The sequence below is a fragment of the Vipera berus genome, assembly GCF_964194415.1.
Source record: "Vipera berus genome assembly, chromosome: 2".
NCBI lineage: Eukaryota > Metazoa > Chordata > Lepidosauria > Squamata > Viperidae > Vipera > Vipera berus.
In genome coordinates, this window is record NC_138203.1 from 71,688,051 (window position 1) to 71,706,310 (window position 18,260).

Genomic DNA, 18,260 nt, shown 5'->3' on the forward strand with positions numbered 1-18,260 from the left:
AGGAAGGGAGGAGGGAGGGAGGGAGGAAGGAAGGAAGGGGGAGGGAGAGAGGAAGGAAGGAAGGAAGGAAGGAAGGAAGGAAGGAAGGAAAGAAGGAAGGAAGGAAGGAGTAGAGAAGCAGGGAGGGGAAGGAAGGAAGGAGAGGAGGGAGGGAGGGAGGGAGGAAGAAAGGAAGGAAGGGGGGAGGAAGAGAGGAAGGAAGGAAGGAAGGAAGGAAGGAAGGAAGGAAGGAAGGAAGGAAGGAAGGAAGGAGATATCTTTTATCAATACTCCTTCATTGGGAACTGCAAAATCAATTTTGAAATTTAATTATTAGTATCTTAAAACAAAGTACAATGTTATCAACTGTTTTCTTTAATTGAACTGTGAAAATTTCCAATAATTATGCTCTATAATACTAGGCAGGAATTGTTCTACAACAATCTTTTCAGCAAAGAAAGGATAAATAACTATATGTTAGGATGAGATAAAGAATTGAATTTAACTGGAAGTACTAAACTTCCTAAAATGGTCACACAATACTTGGTAAAAAGTTCTTCACGCCCTAAACAAAGGAGTTAAAAATGTGCCTCCAAAGTATCTTTTATACTGATTTCTTCATCTGTTTCTTACTGATTAAATCAGAAAAAAACCCTTTCATTGTTCTAGAAAGAACTGGAAATTATTTTGGTAATGACTATGAAGAATGAAAAATGGAAAAAAAAAATACAAGTGAGGTGCGGTATAGAAAAATCAATTTTCCAATTCTAACTGCCAAGCACTTCCAATACTATCAAACAGATGCAAGCATCTGTTTGGAAAATCCATTGTATACATTATGAACTTGAAATGTATATTCTAATACGTTATGAACTTGAAAAATCTATAGTTGATTCTGTGGGAGCAACTAAATGATATATTTTGGAACTCTAAATATTTTAGCACTGAACATCGTTGAACCACTGAATCGTTCATAACAGTGAGGGACTACATAAACTATTAATTTCTCCTGCGTTTAGATGAAAGCCTAATATCTATGTAAAAGATAGAAATCTTTGGACAGTTGTTACTCACTTTCAGCTATGAATTTAGCTTCCCCAAACCTACCCCATCAGCATCAAACGCAGCTCCAAATCCGTACTCTCCTCCTTTCATTGCTTCCAACAAGGAAGTTGCATATGTTAGGTTTGGATCAGGGTGCTGGCCACCAAAATCTTCCAGAGGGACACAATCAACCGCAGAATTAGCCGGTGCTCCCAATTCATCACACAGGATTCTCCGGACATAGGGGCCCATCACTGCAAAAGGGATTTGCCTTCAATTTAAAGACCATTTTCAAATAAATATTCAGAATGAACACCTTTGTGTATTTAAAAAATGGAACCAATTTGCATTAAACAGGGTATTATATAACTCTCTATTAAACAAGACATCCTGCAATTCTCTACAAAAATGCCTCTGTATTTATATGCATATTTGGTCATCTAATCTCCTTTGAAAAGATGAAGGCTATGAAAGATCTGTTCATTACCAAATAATTTAGGGATTATATACATATATACATACATACTATTGAGTAGTGGGTCCGACGCAAGAGAGACGCCAGCCGGTGTGTGAGTTCAGCTCTTTATTGGAAGGGGAAGTGAACTGAGGAATGAGGGCTACCTGGCCTCCTTATATACCTGGCCAGGTAAGCTAACAGCCAATGGGGTTGGCCCTAGGTTTCCCGCCGAAACTGTCCAGGCCAACGCCCCCTGATGGCTGTTGCTATGCAGATGCCTGCATACATAACACCCCTCCCCCCTTAGAGAAGACCCACATAACAACAACAACATGCAACTACTCTAACTATGAGTATATATATAAAAAAAACAGTGGTGTCCTTGTGTGAGGGTCACTTGCACACATAGTCCGACAGGTAGGCTGGTGTCCTGTGTGGACGGGTGGATCGTCTGGGTGTGCTTGGCCCCTGGGCTTGGACCGTGGGTTCCTGAGGCCTTTGTGCAGGGCTGCAAGGAGCCGGCATCAGGAAGTCCTCCTCCTCTGGTCCCTGCCCTGTGACGTCCTCAGCTGGGTTGACCCCTCCTGGAGTGTGGTCCTCCTGTTGATCGTGTGCGTTGAGTTCAGGGACGTGTGTGACGTGCTCAGGGACTCTTCCTCTGAGCTGATCGATGTGTCGCCTTATGCGTCTGTCCCCCTCCACCCCTACAATGTACGAAAGGGGTCCTGTTTTCCCGACCACTGTCCCCGGAACCCAAGGATGTCCAGCCCCATAGTTCCTTGCCCAGACCAGGTCCCCCAGGTTGAGGACCCTGTGTGTGGGTGATGATGGCAATGGTGATGGTAGTGATGCTGGTGGTGATGGTGATGATGGTGATGTTGCCCTTCCGGTTTCGGCTGCTACCCGGTCTGGGTGTAGGCGGTCCAGCTTGGTGATGAGGCGCCGTCCCCATCGCAGTTCTGCTGGGCTCTTGCCGGTAGCCACGCATGGTGTTGTGTGTTGGGCTAGTAAAAATTTGGCCAGTCTGTGGTGCCAGTCCCCGCTGATGATGCGCCGGAGTGTGTCTTTGGTCGTCCTTACCATCCGTTCGGCCTGCCCGTTGGTAGATGGATGGAAAGGCGCGGAGGTGGCGTGTCTAATCCAGTTCGCCTTCAAGAACGCCTGGAAATCAGCAGCAGTAAACTGAGGCCCATTATCAGACACAATTACGTCGGGGAGGCCGTGTGTGGCAAAGAGAGCTCTGAGCACCTGGATTGTCCTCCCCGAGGTCATGTTGGGGACAGGGACTACCTCTAACCACTTGGAGTGACTGTCCACCACTACTAAAAATAGTTGACCCTGGAATGGCCCCGCATAGTCAATGTGAATGCGGGACCATGGCGTGTGTGTGGCCTCCCACCGGTGTACTGGTGCATGTGGCACTTCTGGCCTGGATCTCTGGCACGTATAACAGGCCTTGACCCGATCCTCAACCTCCTTGTCCAACCCAGGCCACCAGAGGTAGCTCCTAGCCAGTGCCTTCATCCTGACCACCCCCGGGTGCCCTTCGTGTAAGGAGTCCAATACCCTGGCGCGTAGTGCGGGTGGAATGATGACCCTGCTACCCCAAAGGAGGCACCCTTTGTGTGTGGAGATTTCATCGCGTCTAATGAAATAGGCCTGAAACTCTGGTCCCGGGGATTTGTCCTGCCACCCTGTGCAAACCCATGAGTGCACCCTGCCCATGATGTTGTCTGTGGCTGTGTGGCTGGCAATGTCCTTGGCAAGAACTGGGCACTCGGGTAGTTCCTGCAGGGCTAGGATCTGTGTGGCTGGTGCTGGGTCTGGGTCGTGTGTGTCTAGGGGGAGCCTACTTAGACCGTCTGCGTGGCCCATCTCCTTCCCTGGCTTGTGTACCAGCTTGCAATTGTATGCTGCAAGGAAGATGGACCACCGGAGCATCCTGGGGGACAGAATCTGGGGGGTTTGCCTGTCTGTGGTGAACAGGCCCAGGAGTGGTTTGTGGTCCGTGAAGACAGTGAACTCCCTGCCATATAAGTAATCGTGGAATTTCTTGATTCCTGCCACGATTGCCAGGGCTTCTTTGTCTATTTGGGCGTAGTTTCTTTCTGCTCCAGACAGTGTCCTAGAATAGTATGCTATGGGGACTTGTGCCCCGTTGGGCTCAAGGTGGCTTAGGACAGCGCCCACACCATAAGGGGATGCATCGCAGGCGATACAAATGGGCTTGGACTCGATGAAATGGGTTACTGTGGACTTGTCCGACAGCAATGCCTTCAGGGCCTTGAAGCTCTGATCATGGGTGGCCGTCCAGGCCCATGTTGCCTGTTTGTCTAGCAGCCTGTGGAGCGGTTCAGCGATGGCTGCCTTGTGTGGGAGGAATGTATGGTAGAAATTCAGCAGACCCAGGAATGCCTGAAGCTCTGCTTTGTTCTTGGGTGTGGGTGCTAGTTTGATGGCCCTCACCTTGGATTCTGTGGGGTGGATTCCCCTGGCGTCTACTCTGAACCCCAAAAATTCTGTGGAAGGAACGCCTATGCTGCATTTTTCCTTTTTGAGTTTGAGGCCAGCTGTGCGCAGCCTTGCCAGCACTTCCCTAAGCCTCCCTGCCAGTTCCTCTGCTGATGCTCCTGCGATCAGGATGTCATCAAAATAGGGGCAGACTCCTGGAATGCCCTTGAGTGTCTTTTCCATAACCTCCTGGAAAATGCCGGGAGCAACGCTGACTCCAAACTGCAGCCTGTTCACCCGGAACGCCCCCCTATGGGTTACTATGGTTTGGATGTCAGCTGTTTCCCTAGTGACCGTGAGTTGCTGGTACGCCTGTGCAAGATCGAGCCTTGCAAAAATGGCGCCGCCTTGGAGGGAAGCGAGAACGTGGCTGACCGCGGGAACCGGGTAAGCGTGCAGGTTTAGGGCGCGGCTCACCGAGCACTTATAGTCGGCGCAGATCCTTATTTCCCCGTTGGATTTGAGGGGGGTCACGATGGGGGTTTCCCACTCCCCTCCATCTACGGGCTCTAAGATTCCCTGGGCCACCAACTTGTCTAGTTCGCGCTCGATTTTGTGTTTGAGCGCAAACGGGACTCGCCGTGGCCGGACCCTAACGGGGAAGACGTTCGAGTTAAGCTTGAACGATATGGGGGCCCCGGTGTACTTGCCTAATGACCCGTCGAAGACGTCGGCGAACTCCCGGCAAACGGCCTCAACGGAGTCCCCCTGGATCCGATGGATCCCGGATACTGAGATTCCCAGGGCCTCAAACCAGTCCAGCCCGACCAGGCTGGCTCTGCGGTCCTCTACCACTACAACGTCCAGGTGCCCTTCGCGACCCTTAAACCCCACTGAAATGGTGGCCTCCCCCTTCACCTTGACCGGCGAATTCTGAAAATCAGTCAGGGTTAATTTAGTAGGCCGTAATTTAATCCGTTGCTTGCTCCGGCTAATTATGTGGTTAAGGGTCTCGTCCGAAATAATCGAGACCGCTGATCCGGAGTCAAGCTCCATGCTGCAAGGGACGCCTTGCAAACGGATTGTTAATCTAATTTAGGTTTGAGCAGCCGGCGGCTACCCGTGTGGTTAATGGCCAGCCGGCTCTCAACATAGCCAATTTTTGTTTTGGTGGGGGCCCCAGTACCTTCGAATGGCGGTTCCTCCGGCTGCAGCTCGTGGATCTCCTCTCAGGGGCGGCGGCTACGGCAGACGGCGGCTATGTGGCCTGTTTTCTTGCAGGCCCGGCACGTGGCGGACCGGAACTTGCAGAGGCTGCGCATGTGGTTCCCACCACACCCTGCGCACCTCTGGGGAACGGCAGTGTTGCTGGGAGGCCTGGGCCTGTCTGGGCGTCTGGCTCGCTGGTCGGGGGTCGACTTCCGCTGGAGGAGGTCGATGCTCAGGTCGTCCTCCTCTGTGGCCCCTTGCCGGTGGACGCTGGTTGCCGGGCCGGTTTCCCTGGCAGGCTTGGACGGCCCCGCAGGCCGCTTCGTGGGCTAGGATGGCGTCCTCGGCTTCCTGGAGAGAGACCTCCTCTCTTTCGAACAGGCGCTCCTGCAACCGCCTGTCGCGTAGGCCGCAAATCAGCCGGTCCCGTAGTCGCTCCTCCAAATTTGTGAACCTGCAAGCGACGGCAGCTTCCCGTAGGGCGGCGAGGAAGTCGGCGCCGGTCTCGTCGGGGCGCTGGTCCCTTTTCTCGAATTGTGACCGTGCGGCCACCTTGGAGCGCCGGGGCCTGAAATGTGCGTTGAGCCTGGCCACGAGGTCTCGGTACGCGACGGTGTTGATGGCCTCCTGGGGGAACAGGTTCACGGCGACTTCCAGCAGCGCTGGTCCCCCAAGGCAGAGCAGGGCGGCCGCCTTTGCACCGTCCTCCGATATCTGATTGAACCGCATGTACAGTTCAACGTGAGCCAGGTAACGGGTCCAGGTTTCGGGGCGGCGGGTCTCGAATTCGTGGGGTTGTCCGGCTCTAGCCATGGCGGCAGTTGGTCGTGGATGTGGCGCTTGGCGTTGCCGGTTCGGCTGGCGGTCGTGGGGGGAAGAAGGAAAAATGCCTTTCCCTTCAGCTCGTGGAGCGTTTCCCCAGTGACTTCAGTTCTTGGTCGGCAGCAATCCCATCCTCGTCGCCACTATTGAGTAGTGGGTCCAACGCAAGAGAGACGCCAGCCGGTGTGTGAGTTCAGCTCTTTATTGGAAGGGGAAGTGAACTGAGGAATGAGGGCTACCTGGCCTCCTTATATACCTGGCCAGGTAAGCTAACAGCCAATGGGGTTGGCCCTAGGTTTCCCGCCGAAACTGTCCAGGCCAACGCCCCCTGATGGCTGTTGCTATGCAGATGCCTGCATACATAACACATACATACATACATACATACTGCATCAGTAAATTAAAGTGCATCAGCAAATTACAGTAAAAACAATAGTAAAACCAAACTAAAATAAATGAAAATAAAAGAGGTTCATTAAGCACATAGAATAGGCTCCTCTTTATTTATTTTTTGTTCTATAGCTACTGCAGAAGGAATACAGTAATTTCACTAAGTGGTAAGAGCAGGGATCTTCAAACTTGGCCCTTTTATGACTTGTGGATGTCAACCCCCCAGAATTCCTCAGCCAGTGAGGAATTCTGGAAGCTGAAGTCCACAAGTCATAAAAGGGCTAATTATGAAGACCCCTGGATAAGAGCCATGTTTGGTTCAGTTTTAGGGCACTTTGGGGAAGTGAAACAAATGTCCGATGCTTCAGTTATTTCTTGCACTTATTTTGTTCTTTATGCTGCTATAGTAGTACAGGTAGGCATTGACTTACAATCATTCATTTGGTGACTGTTCTAAGTTACCACGCATTGGAAAAAGTGACATGACCAATTTTCACATTTAGGACCGTGGCAGCATCCCCATGATCACATGATCAAAATTTGGGCACGTGGCAACTGGCATATACTGTCCAGGGGTCATGTGATCACCATTTGTAACTTTCCCAGCTGGATTCTGACATCATTGGGGGAAGCCCAATGATGATATTAAGATTCACTTAGCAACTGCAATGATGTGCTTAGTAATTGTGGCAAAAAAGGTTGCAAAATGGTGCAAAAATCACTTAACAACTGCCTTGCTTAGCAATGGAAATTTTGGACTCAATTATAAATTGAGGGCCACCTGTAGCAAAACTAAATTGGCAGTTTGTCCACTTTTTAAGCCACACAATTTGGTGACCTGCTAGGGCCACAAATGGAGGGTGGTGGCCCAGATGCACCCCAGTTCGACTACATATGTCATTTCTATGATAAAAAGCCTCAGTCAAAGTCAAACATATTAGCATGGTGATTAATTTAAAGGCAGATTGATTCAGGATTAATTTGTACTCTGAAAATTCCCAAGTGAAAGTCCAGCTATTTTATAAAAGTAGTGAGAACACAGGGCAGCAATACATACCATCTGGTATATATTAATAAATTACAAACTTCATTTGGAAAAAACCCACGAGAATGCTTAAGAAATAGCTGTATAATATCAGATACAAATTAAATATTCTACTAGTGGACATTTTATAGCAATAGTCACATTGAAAGAGTTTTATGTTTTAGCAGGGGAAAGAATGGCCTCAGGAAATGAAAGGAAACTGATTTTTTAAAAAAAGAATTCTGTTCTACTTAAACACCAACATCAAACATAATTAAAGGAAGAGACAGATTTTCTTCCACTTCTGCAAAGAATTTTGTGGCTCTTTGAAAATATCTCCTTTAGCCAATTGCTGAGGGAAATAGCTGGTATGAGGTAATATATCTAAACTCAATTATAGTATCTGCATTTTTGTGGGGACAAGAAAAATTGAATGGCATTTTTCTTAAATACAAATGGAAAACAGGCAGTGGTTGAAATGTGGTATCACTTTGTGTATAAGAATTTAATAGAAGAATGCATTTCAACAATTTATTTGTGGTATAAACACTCTTGGCATATTTAACTTTTCTCAGGATGATAATAATCAATTATTTTAGAACCTATTATTGAAGGTTTTAGAGTAAACTGAAGAAACCAGTTTGTGGGCAAAAGTATATACACTTAAAAATATACTAATGTATTTTTTTAATCTGTCACCTTTGTCCCAGTTGCTTTTGCCACATTTGAAAAATTTGGGTTTCTATGAATTCTTCAACATATAATCCATTAAATGCATTTGTCATACCAAGTAACTATATCACCGTTAAGAATAAATTGTCTCAGCACAGAAGTAGCAGTGTGTATGTGGAGTTGCTGAAAATAGTTCATACCTTAAGGGCTTGGGAGCTAGATTTATAGATAGATAGATAGATAGATAGATAGATAGATAGATAGATATAGATATAGATATAGATTTTTATCTATATCTATATCTATCTATCTATCTATCTATCTATCTATCTATCTATCTATCTATCTATATGGATCTTTGGTCATTCGGGTTTTTCCCCGCGTAGAATTGAAGGTCTACACCTTCAATTCTACGCGGGGAAAAACCCGAATGACCAAAGATCCACATACAAATACCCGCGAAAACCTCAGAAAACATATATATAGTTGATGTCCTTTCGATTCAAAAAGAACAAAGCTATAAATACTTTTCATGAGTTAACTGGAAAAAAACATGTCCTGGACATTCAAGAACTGCTTTTTCTCACAGCCAACTAATATTTTGGTTTTCATCTCCAAAATTAAGTCAGTAGGAAATTTAAGGCACCTCTTTGACTCTGCCCCACTCTCACCATATACATAGCTCCCTTAAGAGCATAAAAGACGGGAGACATTTTGAATACTATACTTAACAGCATAATCATGTGCATTTCTCTGCATTCCCTAAGGATCAGACTCTAGCAAATGTATTTGGAATTATAGCCTGTTATAAATTGATAGTAATTAGTTACTGTATGAGTTTTAAATCTTATTTTCAATATTTTAAAAATCAGTGATTTACATATTGCATTAAAATGGTGCTCTTTACCTCCATTCATGGCATCGATTCTGATCTTAAGTTGGTTGGGCCCTGTTAGCAAGCCTCGAATAGAACTGAAATCAAAGATGGTCCGCAGAAGATTAAGGTAAACTTCCACAGAGTCTACTATCTCAACTGTGCACAAAAGATCAAACAAAGAATGTAAGTCAGGATACTGTGCTTAGTCGTTAAGTACACACCAAATGAAAAATTATTACTACAAAAACTTTTATCACTGAATAAATGAAAATGTATGCCATAAACACTTTGGGAATTAACCTAGCACCTTTATCAAAGATCACTTCTTAATTTGGCAATGCAACAGGGCTAGTATTCTTTCTAGGGTTATCTGAACTATTCAGAGGGCAAAACTGCATAACACTTCAGCAGCAAAATCAGCTTCTGTGCATTTTGTTCATGCACATGTACATGCATGTTCAGTCAACATAGTAAGGTCCTTGGGAATGTTTCACTTTCAAGAATACAATGCTTCACACTTACCTCAGGGTACTTTAAGGGGTTTTTTACTTAAAAGGTTACTTCACAAAATGTCCAACTTAATTTTTTTTTTTGCTCAGTCATAATTTCTATCTGATCTTATCAATTCTGAATATTCTACCATAGTTAGCTTTTTGGGATATTCTAGGAGTAAACAAGAGAATAACTTAAGACATGCTTAATTTATTTATTTATATTTCATATTTCTTAGCTGCCTATCTCCCTCAGACAGGGGCCCTGGGTGGTAATAATGTCAAGACCGATAAAGGCACAAGCAAAGATAGATTTATAACTTCTAAAACTTACTATATTGCTTCCATAACTGTTGGCACACAATAGAATAAAACAAAATATCAAAAAGTCTAGAATAAAACCATGTATTAAAAAGAACTCTATAAAATGACTACAGTATGTGGCTTAGTAACACAATGACCACAAAAATCCATAATCAATTTAGCAAAGTAAAATAAAGGCTGCAGAATGAGAAACTGAAATTTCAACTCGTGCTTTAAGTTTAGGAGTAAAATGCCTGAAGAGAAATATCTAGCATGGGAATATCTAATAAGAAACAGGGAAACAGAAAGATGTTGGTTTGAATTTCAGTCACAGCCAGAATAAGATCATTATCAATATGGTACTGCGTTTATAGTACTAAAATTTATGTGAAACTTAAACAGTTGGGTAACAAGGGAAAAGCCACATTTCCATTGTGGATTTCCTATTTCAGTTCTAAAATATTACCATGCAATAACTTTTTAAAGGACTAACTTTTAAGTTTTAATTGCAATTTTTCCCCAGTATGGAAAAGAATTCAATACCCCGGAAAGGCTTGAATTTATTCTCCAGATCAAACTCTTGTCTTCCCAACCGAGACAAATCAATTCTCAAATCAGGGCAAATGGCATATTCTTCAAGGGTTTTGCTGATCTGATAAATTTTATCAGAAACAACATCTGGAGCTGGACCTGAAAATATAATAAACATAAGCTGTATCAATTCTTGAACATTGCCTCAAAACAAGGTTTAAATGCTCTTAAATACAAAATAAATGTTATATATTATTTATATAGTTTAAATTAACTATATAATATAAACATAACTAGTATTTTAGCAGTGCATGCGTATTTTATTAGAGGTGTTTATGGTCTCTGAAATCTTCAGATTAAATCTGATTGAATGTCTGATGTTGACTCTTCTGAAAAATCAAATTAAACTCCTTGGGTTTAATGTCTCAGCAAATATTAATTAGTAGGAATTTTTTTCAATCTAGTTCAATTATTGGGCCCAGCTTGTTGGGGGCCATATGCTGACTCTGTAAACCGCTTAGATAAGACTGTAAAGCATGTGAAACGGTATGTAAGTGCTGTTACTATTGCTATTATCGGTATGTACAAAATTTTGCAGCCAGTGGGCATATTAGAATTTTGAGAATCTGCAATATTCTCACAAAATGGCCACCATGTCCTATGTGGAGAATAGCACATTTAATTTACCATAGGAAAAACTGGTGGGAATATTCCTTGTCATTCTTTTTTTCCATACAGGATGCATTCTACCAGTTATCATCTATTAACTTTTAATAGTATATCAGATTCCTATTTATTTATAATTAAAAGAATATCTTAGGTAAATGAAATCTAATGAGACAGGAAGCTGTGCAGATGTCAACAGAGGTGTCTGTGGCTACTATATCAGACTGCTTATCTCTGATCTCATGCCTGGAACCAAGAGAGATGAAAACATGTCTATTCAAAGATTTTAATTCCAAAAAACAAATAGTTGGAAAAGTCTACATTGTTTAAATATACTGTATTTAAATCTAAGATGTCTTATGATGGGTAGTTGGATGGCTGGACAGACAGAAATAGACAGACATTATTTTTTAAATTTTTATATGGTGAACATAATAGGCATATTTCTTTTCAGATGTTTGGGTTTTTTCTAACCCAACCCCCCCGAGTTTGTAATAAGATGCATCACTACAACTCTTACCTCCATTGGCAATGTTAAACTTTACTCCAAATTCTCCTCCAGGTCCTCCAGGACAGTGACTAGCTGTGAGAATAATCCCCCCAGCAGCTTTGACCTTTCTGATAATGCAGGACGCAGCAGGAGTAGATAAAATGCCATTTTGCCCAATAATCAATCTTCCAATCTAAATGCCAGTAAAAAAACAATGTCAGAGGTGGTTGAAGGCACACCATTCATTTATTGAAGATTATGTCTATTTGTAAAAAGAGACAGCTTAGTTCCAAATATAATCATACTGGTTGACATCCAAACTGCACAGCCAATATTTTGAGTCATTGATCCATGATAAAAAAGCAAGGATTTTCAACTCTGATTCAGTGGTGGGATTCAGCCAGTTTGCACCACTTTGGCAGAACTGGTAGCTAATTTTTTGTTGCCCAGGCCCAGAATGGACTTCCAGAAACAGCATCCACACAGAGAACCAGTTGTTCACATGTTTGAATCCCACCACTGCTCTGATTGTGCTGATGAATAAAGAACACATATATGTAAGTTTTATCCATGGATTGCTGCTATACATCTGCATCTATTCCATAGTGTTCACTTGCCTTCCTGTTCCCTTATATCTTAGTCTACAGCAAGATTACTCTATGTGCCATCAAATGGTGTCATAAATTATAGCAATATGAGAAACCTTTCATTATAACCAATATCCATGATGCACATTCATCAATATGTCACACAGAAATGTTAGAACAATTATTTATGTCATGTTATAAAATACAGATTGATAACCAAGAATTTGTTTTTATTAAGAAGAATATCTTAATAAAGACAGTCAGTGGTACAGCTTCACTAAAGTTTGGGAAAAACAGAATTGGTCACACATGATAATCAAAGCTGAAGTCTGTAATTTTGTCAATGGAAGTCATTAGAAATCAACTAGGCTTCATCAATATGCAGGAATCTGAAACATGTGAGTTCAACTGTAGGCTTAGACCTTTAATAGGCATGAGAAAAGACAGCAACTGTCATTCATGGGAGCCCTTAGCAGGATCAAAGAATGACTGATAGCTAGGACCCAGAGTCATATTTCTGTGTTAAAAATAAAGGCCAAGAATACAGTGCATTTCCGAACACTCTGGCTTGCTGTGTGGTACTTGCCAAAATTAGTGTGAATCAAGAAGTAAACCCCATGCCATTCTTACAGCATGACATAATTTTGGGTATGCAGTTAATAATAATTTGCTCACTGTGTTTAATGTAAGCAAGCAGCCTTTAATTGAACTATACTTTTTTTTTCTTCCTTTCAATTGTGCCCAATTCTCAGAGACTCCTTGGACAAGTCCCTACAGTTTTCTTGGCAAGGTTTTTCAGAAGTGGTTTGCCATTGCCTCCTTCCTAGAGCTGACAGAGTCTGACTGGCCCATAGTCATCCAGCCAGCTTTTTGCCTAAGGTGGGACTAGAACTCACAGTCTCCTGATTTTTAGCCTTATGCCTTATTGAATACATCAAACTGGCTTTCTGTACTTTCATAGTGTTATTCTAATACTATTTGAGTTTAATATAGGAGTAACTTCAGAGGCAAATATCCTATTTGCTATTTGGCACTATAACATAAATTGACAAGAGCAGAAGTTAGTAGAAGTACTTCATTACAATTAAAGACCAGCTCAAATGCAGAAGAAAGAATTATGAGACAGGAAATAAAAAATGCAGTAAAAGACAATAATTATGATATTGAAATTGGTTGAAGTATGGTATATTTAATAAATAGTAAAACAAAATCTTGCTAAAAGAAATAAAATTATAGTGACTAGATAATAACAATTGTAAATAAAATAGATCCAGGTGAATTGGAAGCCTGATTAGATGTGGTATTATTAGGTATCTTTACCATGAGAGCAATGATAAATATAAATATAAAAAATGTGGATTAATAGGTCAAAGTCTCTTTCATCACAGAGACAACGTTTTTGTTTAGATATCTCAGGATAGCCGAAATTTTCCCCTCAAAAACAACTGTTGGAAGAACATTAACTTTTCTCAGGTTAGAGCTCTTCTGAATTTAGGAACCATATTTGACTTAAGTATTTAGTTGGCTTGAAAAAGGAAATCATCTTTGATAGCCAGTTCCTTGGCACACTATTTAAAGGCAGCCATTGCATGTTCACACATACCTCAGGATTGCTTTAAGGAAGAAACCAAAGCACTTCAGTTTCATGTGCGCTGTCATAGATGAAACCAAGTCACTTAAACACAGACATGAAAATCAGAGACATTAATCCCCTGATGTAAAATGTGAAAAAAAAATATTTTTTAAAAAAGTAATTTTAACCAGTAAAAATGATGCATAACCAAATGTTAGTTTACATTTTGGTCACATCAGCCTCATGATTTAAGTCCATGTTGGGAACACAAACCCATGTCAAACATGGGGTCCGCGGTCTGAATGTGCCCCACGCAGGCCACACCCACCACAGCCCCGCAAGGGCAAACAAGTCCCAATACGTCACGATACAGCCTGCGATGAGATCGGGTTTGACACTCCTGCATAGGATCTGAAATATATTCTTTAAAAATCTCTAAAGGAAGTGAAGGACCTACGTATATGGTCTCAATTGGGCTCTGAACAAAACTGTTGCACTCTAGCTGAAAATACCTATGAATAATGCACTGCTGGAGTAATACAAGGACTGCAACCTGTTGCTGACCTCTGTTGCTAGAGACAATGTACTCTAAGTGTGCCATGCATGAAACACTATTCCTATATATGTAAAGAACTAAACTTCTTAAAATTGGATAAGCATGTATTTTAGGGCACTTATATTATGTTCTGTATATACACCAACATATTCTTTTCTATTGTACCAATATTTTAGGTTTTGCATAATTAATGTTGAGTGCTTCTATCTTGCAATATGCAGCTAAAGGGGTCAGCAACCTGAAACAGTGAAAGAGCCACTCGGAACCGGTTCCCTCACAAAAGGAAAAACTGGGAGCCGCAAAAAAATGTGTGCACATGCGCATACATGGGTGCATGCGCAGAACAGGGTTTGACTGAAGAGTGGAGCCAAGGCGAGATATGCACCTACCCTGCATATTTGAATTGATTGGTTGAACTTTTTTAGTCCCACTTTTTTTGGGGGGGACTGCACATGGCAGAGGACTGGGAGCCGCAGGAGACAGCTGAAAGAGCCTCATGCGGCTCCAGAGCCGCGGGTTGCAGACCTGTGGCTTAGACCAATTGGTATCTAAGATAATAGCATCCACCTAACTTTTAAACTAGAATTCTCACTAAGTTTTATATAAGAAGAAGCAGGCATCTTTCATTCTTAAGTTTGCACTATGTGTAGCAATAAGTGCAAAAGTGATTCTGAAATTGTTAAAAGCTGCATATTGTGCAGATCCCAACTTAAAAGTAGATGTTGCAAAATAAGAACATGATCTAATACTGAATGTCCAGTTGTAAAGCATTCATGTTCTTCAACTGAAACATTTTCTGATTTGATCCATTCCAAGCATTTATTGTAGAACTGCCTAGCTGTCTGAAAAATAAGAAACTTGAATTTAAATGATTTATTTTTTGAAAGAGGAAAGCATGTTATTCAGAGATTATTGAAGAATACAGCATATATGCATATTAAAGAGTCCACCATGGTTTTCTTTTTTTCATTACTAAAATGCAAGTAATCTACTATGTTGAATATCAAACCAGCTAAGAAATCCTACTTAGAGCTCTCTCTGATTTCTAAAACCAGCTCTGGGATTCCTTTTACCCCTAGCTGGTATGTAATCAAGTCTTCAGAGATAATAATTTTGTCACAATACCAGTCTCCCTATGGTGTGCAAAACAACAGCATCACCATATATGGAGTTCAAGAATGTGGCTTAGCGCCCTTAACATAGTGAGAACTTAGCAGATTTTGATGAGTGACGTTGAACCTGAGGTTTCCTCCCAGTGCTACAGCTGAAAAAAAGGAGTGATCTACATTCTCTCTGCACATCCAAACATGTATGTGGATGGGTAACTATAATTAATTTTAAACTGATGCTTGTTGCGCACAAACTGAGAACTCTTTGCTTGTTGGAGGGAGATGGGTGATGCTCGTCTCTGTGTCTATGTGGTATTTTATCCACCAAAAAATGTAGAAGAGAACCTCTCATCAATTAGAAATTCAAAAGAGGTTTATGAGAGATACTGTGGTGCATTTCCTTGATGTAGCATAAGCCAAAGACAAAGCACTGAATCATGGTCATCTAAAATTCATCAACACATCCAGGTTATAAAAACCTTCATTTAGACATTAAACTCACTGAGTGATCTTGCATGTCTTAATCTATATTTTACCTCGGAGGTCCCAAACCTTTTGGGCACCAGGGACTGGTTCCATGGAGAAAGGTTTTTCCATGGATCGGACAGTGTGTGATTTTGTGCGCTGCCTGCATCCTACAGATGAGGCTTTGCTTGTTTATGCGGACTGGTTGCTGGCATGCTGCTGCCTGGTACCGGTCCACGGACCAGGTGTTGGGGACCCCTGCTTTACCTCACAAAGTTGTTAGATGAAAATAAGCTTCAAAATTCGTGGGAAAATATTATACAAAAACATCATACAAAAAAATATCACCAATGCAGAAGGGCAATTTCTTTTTCCCTCCCCCGCTTTCCTTTTTTTTTTAATTATCTGAATGCAACTTACATAGATTATTTTTAAGCTCACTCAGAAAAAAGGACCCATCAAACATTCTTAATACACTAGATAAGAACAGATTTTCAAGTGATTACCAATAAGAAACATAAAGGACAGAAAAATAAATATGTAAAACATTTATATTTAATTGATAATAAATTGATCACTAGATAAATTGTTCTTCAAAGCCTGATGCCTCCCACATGTGTTGAAGCACAGTTTCAAATGCAAGAAGGGCTGTCTGAGGATAAGAATAATACGTACATGTGTATATATGTACAGATTGCCTTTGACTTGCCACCATTTTTTAGCAACTGTTCAAAGTTACAATGGCATTGGAAAAAGTGACTTATAGTTCTTGCACTTACGACTGTCCTAGCATCCCCAAGTTCATGTGATCAAAATCTGGGTACTTGATAACCAGCATGTATTTGCGACTGCTGCAGCATCATGAGGTCATGTGACCTGCCATTTGTGACCTTCCCAGTTGGCTTCTGACAAGCAAAGTCAATGTCACTTAATGACCATGATTCACTTAACTACTGTGCAAAGACTTTGCAAAATTGTGTACAAAGTTCCTTAACAACAACCTTGATTAGCGACAGAAACTGTGGTTCTAATTGTGGTCGTAAGTTGAGGATCATCTGTAGTGCATGTAAGACTACAGTGGGGACACCAAATTGAGGAAGACTGCCATAATCAAGCTGGAATGAGTTAAATGAAGTGCTGCAAAAGCATAATAAACTGTATGAATATTTTGGAATGAAATACAAAGCAAGCGCAGCTTCAGATTCTTTTCTCTGAAGAGTGAGTTCATCTTTTCCCCCTTGCTTTAATAGTCATGCATAAAATGAAAACCATACATCTCCTTGAGAAAGAGCTAAACTAAAAACAATAATATTTCATTTTTAAAAGATGGTATTAATGTAACAGTAAATATGTACATTTTAGTGAGAGATAAGCCCCTTATGACTTACAGCATGCTTTGCAAACAAGACTTGTCATTTCTACCTTATTAGAAACAGTCGAGATTTTCCAAATTCCCTTTAAGTCATCTTGTTCTTCCAAATGTTCCTTTTTAAATTTTACTTATTAGACGATGTGGAACTATTCCAGCCTGATGGAACCGAGAAGCAAAATTCCACTGGGACTTCCATTACTAGCAATTCAAGGAAGGAAGGAAATTGTATTTCTTGACTTTATGAGGCTGCCACCACCTCTGCTACTGTTTAAATGGAATTGAAATGGATAAGGAAGAGTTTGGAATGACTAACAGAACGTTGTCAGAGTCTAACTCTAATCAGAGAACAGGGGAGAAACTCTTTCTCTGGTACAAACTTTTTCAAATCTCTAGAAGCGTGCGCGAGTAGGCCACATTAGTAGAACTTTTTAAAATAAAACTTTTCAGGGCATTCTAACTCTTTCAAAATTTGACTTAAAATAAAATTATATGCACAACCATTTGGGAGCATTTTTCATCCTTTTAAAGACTTCTTTATGCTTGTGAAGCTGGTTTTGAAACCATGTCCCTTATTTCTAGTTGATATTATATAGGCTTCTCTTCACTCAGCCTTTTCTGCCAAGGGGAAGTGCCAATGCTAAAAAGATGGGAACAGATTGCCACAAACTCTTGGTTAATCTTTCCAGTTTTGGTTTATGTAGATGTCTTGTAGAACAAAACATATTTACACTGCACATATATACAAATTCAACTTTTGATCCAATCTGCTTAAAAACATTCAAGCAATTAATAAAATAACAGGTCATACAATTTTGATAAGTTAATAAAAATGTAAGAGTTGAAAAGAATAGAGGATGAGAGAAAGTCAATCGTATTGGCTTAAATTTTGTTAAGGAAAGATGGAATAAAAATACAAAATAAATACTGAATAACCACTAGAATCAGCCACTATCACATATTATTTTACTGAGAATTGCAAATACATTTGTAAATTAGGTTTGTTATTTAAAGTGCACTGTGGAGTAGCTTTTTTATTTATGCAAAGCAGAGAAAATCATTACAGGGCATTGTGTGACATGTTTTACACATAAACATAGTTAACAATCCAGTTCAGACCCAAGTAACCAGAAAGCGATGCAGATTGTTAAAATTCACACTGTACTGATGTTGCCAAACGACAGGCACAGAAATC

The 18,260-nt window shown here is 41.4% G+C and overlaps 1 protein-coding gene across 1 annotated transcript in view; it reads right to left on the reverse strand.

The window, feature by feature from the left end:
- Positions 1–18,260, reverse strand: part of PGM5 (phosphoglucomutase 5) — a 67,044-nt gene that overhangs the window by 37,989 nt on the left and 10,795 nt on the right. The window contains exons 2-5 of the mRNA XM_081319369.1: positions 11,437–11,599; positions 10,263–10,409; positions 8,956–9,081; positions 1,087–1,277 (exon numbers count right to left, since the gene is read on the reverse strand). Coding sequence (XP_081175495.1) covers positions 1,087–1,277; positions 8,956–9,081; positions 10,263–10,409; positions 11,437–11,599 — 627 coding nt within the window. The remainder of the gene's footprint in view (positions 1–1,086; positions 1,278–8,955; positions 9,082–10,262; positions 10,410–11,436; positions 11,600–18,260) is intronic.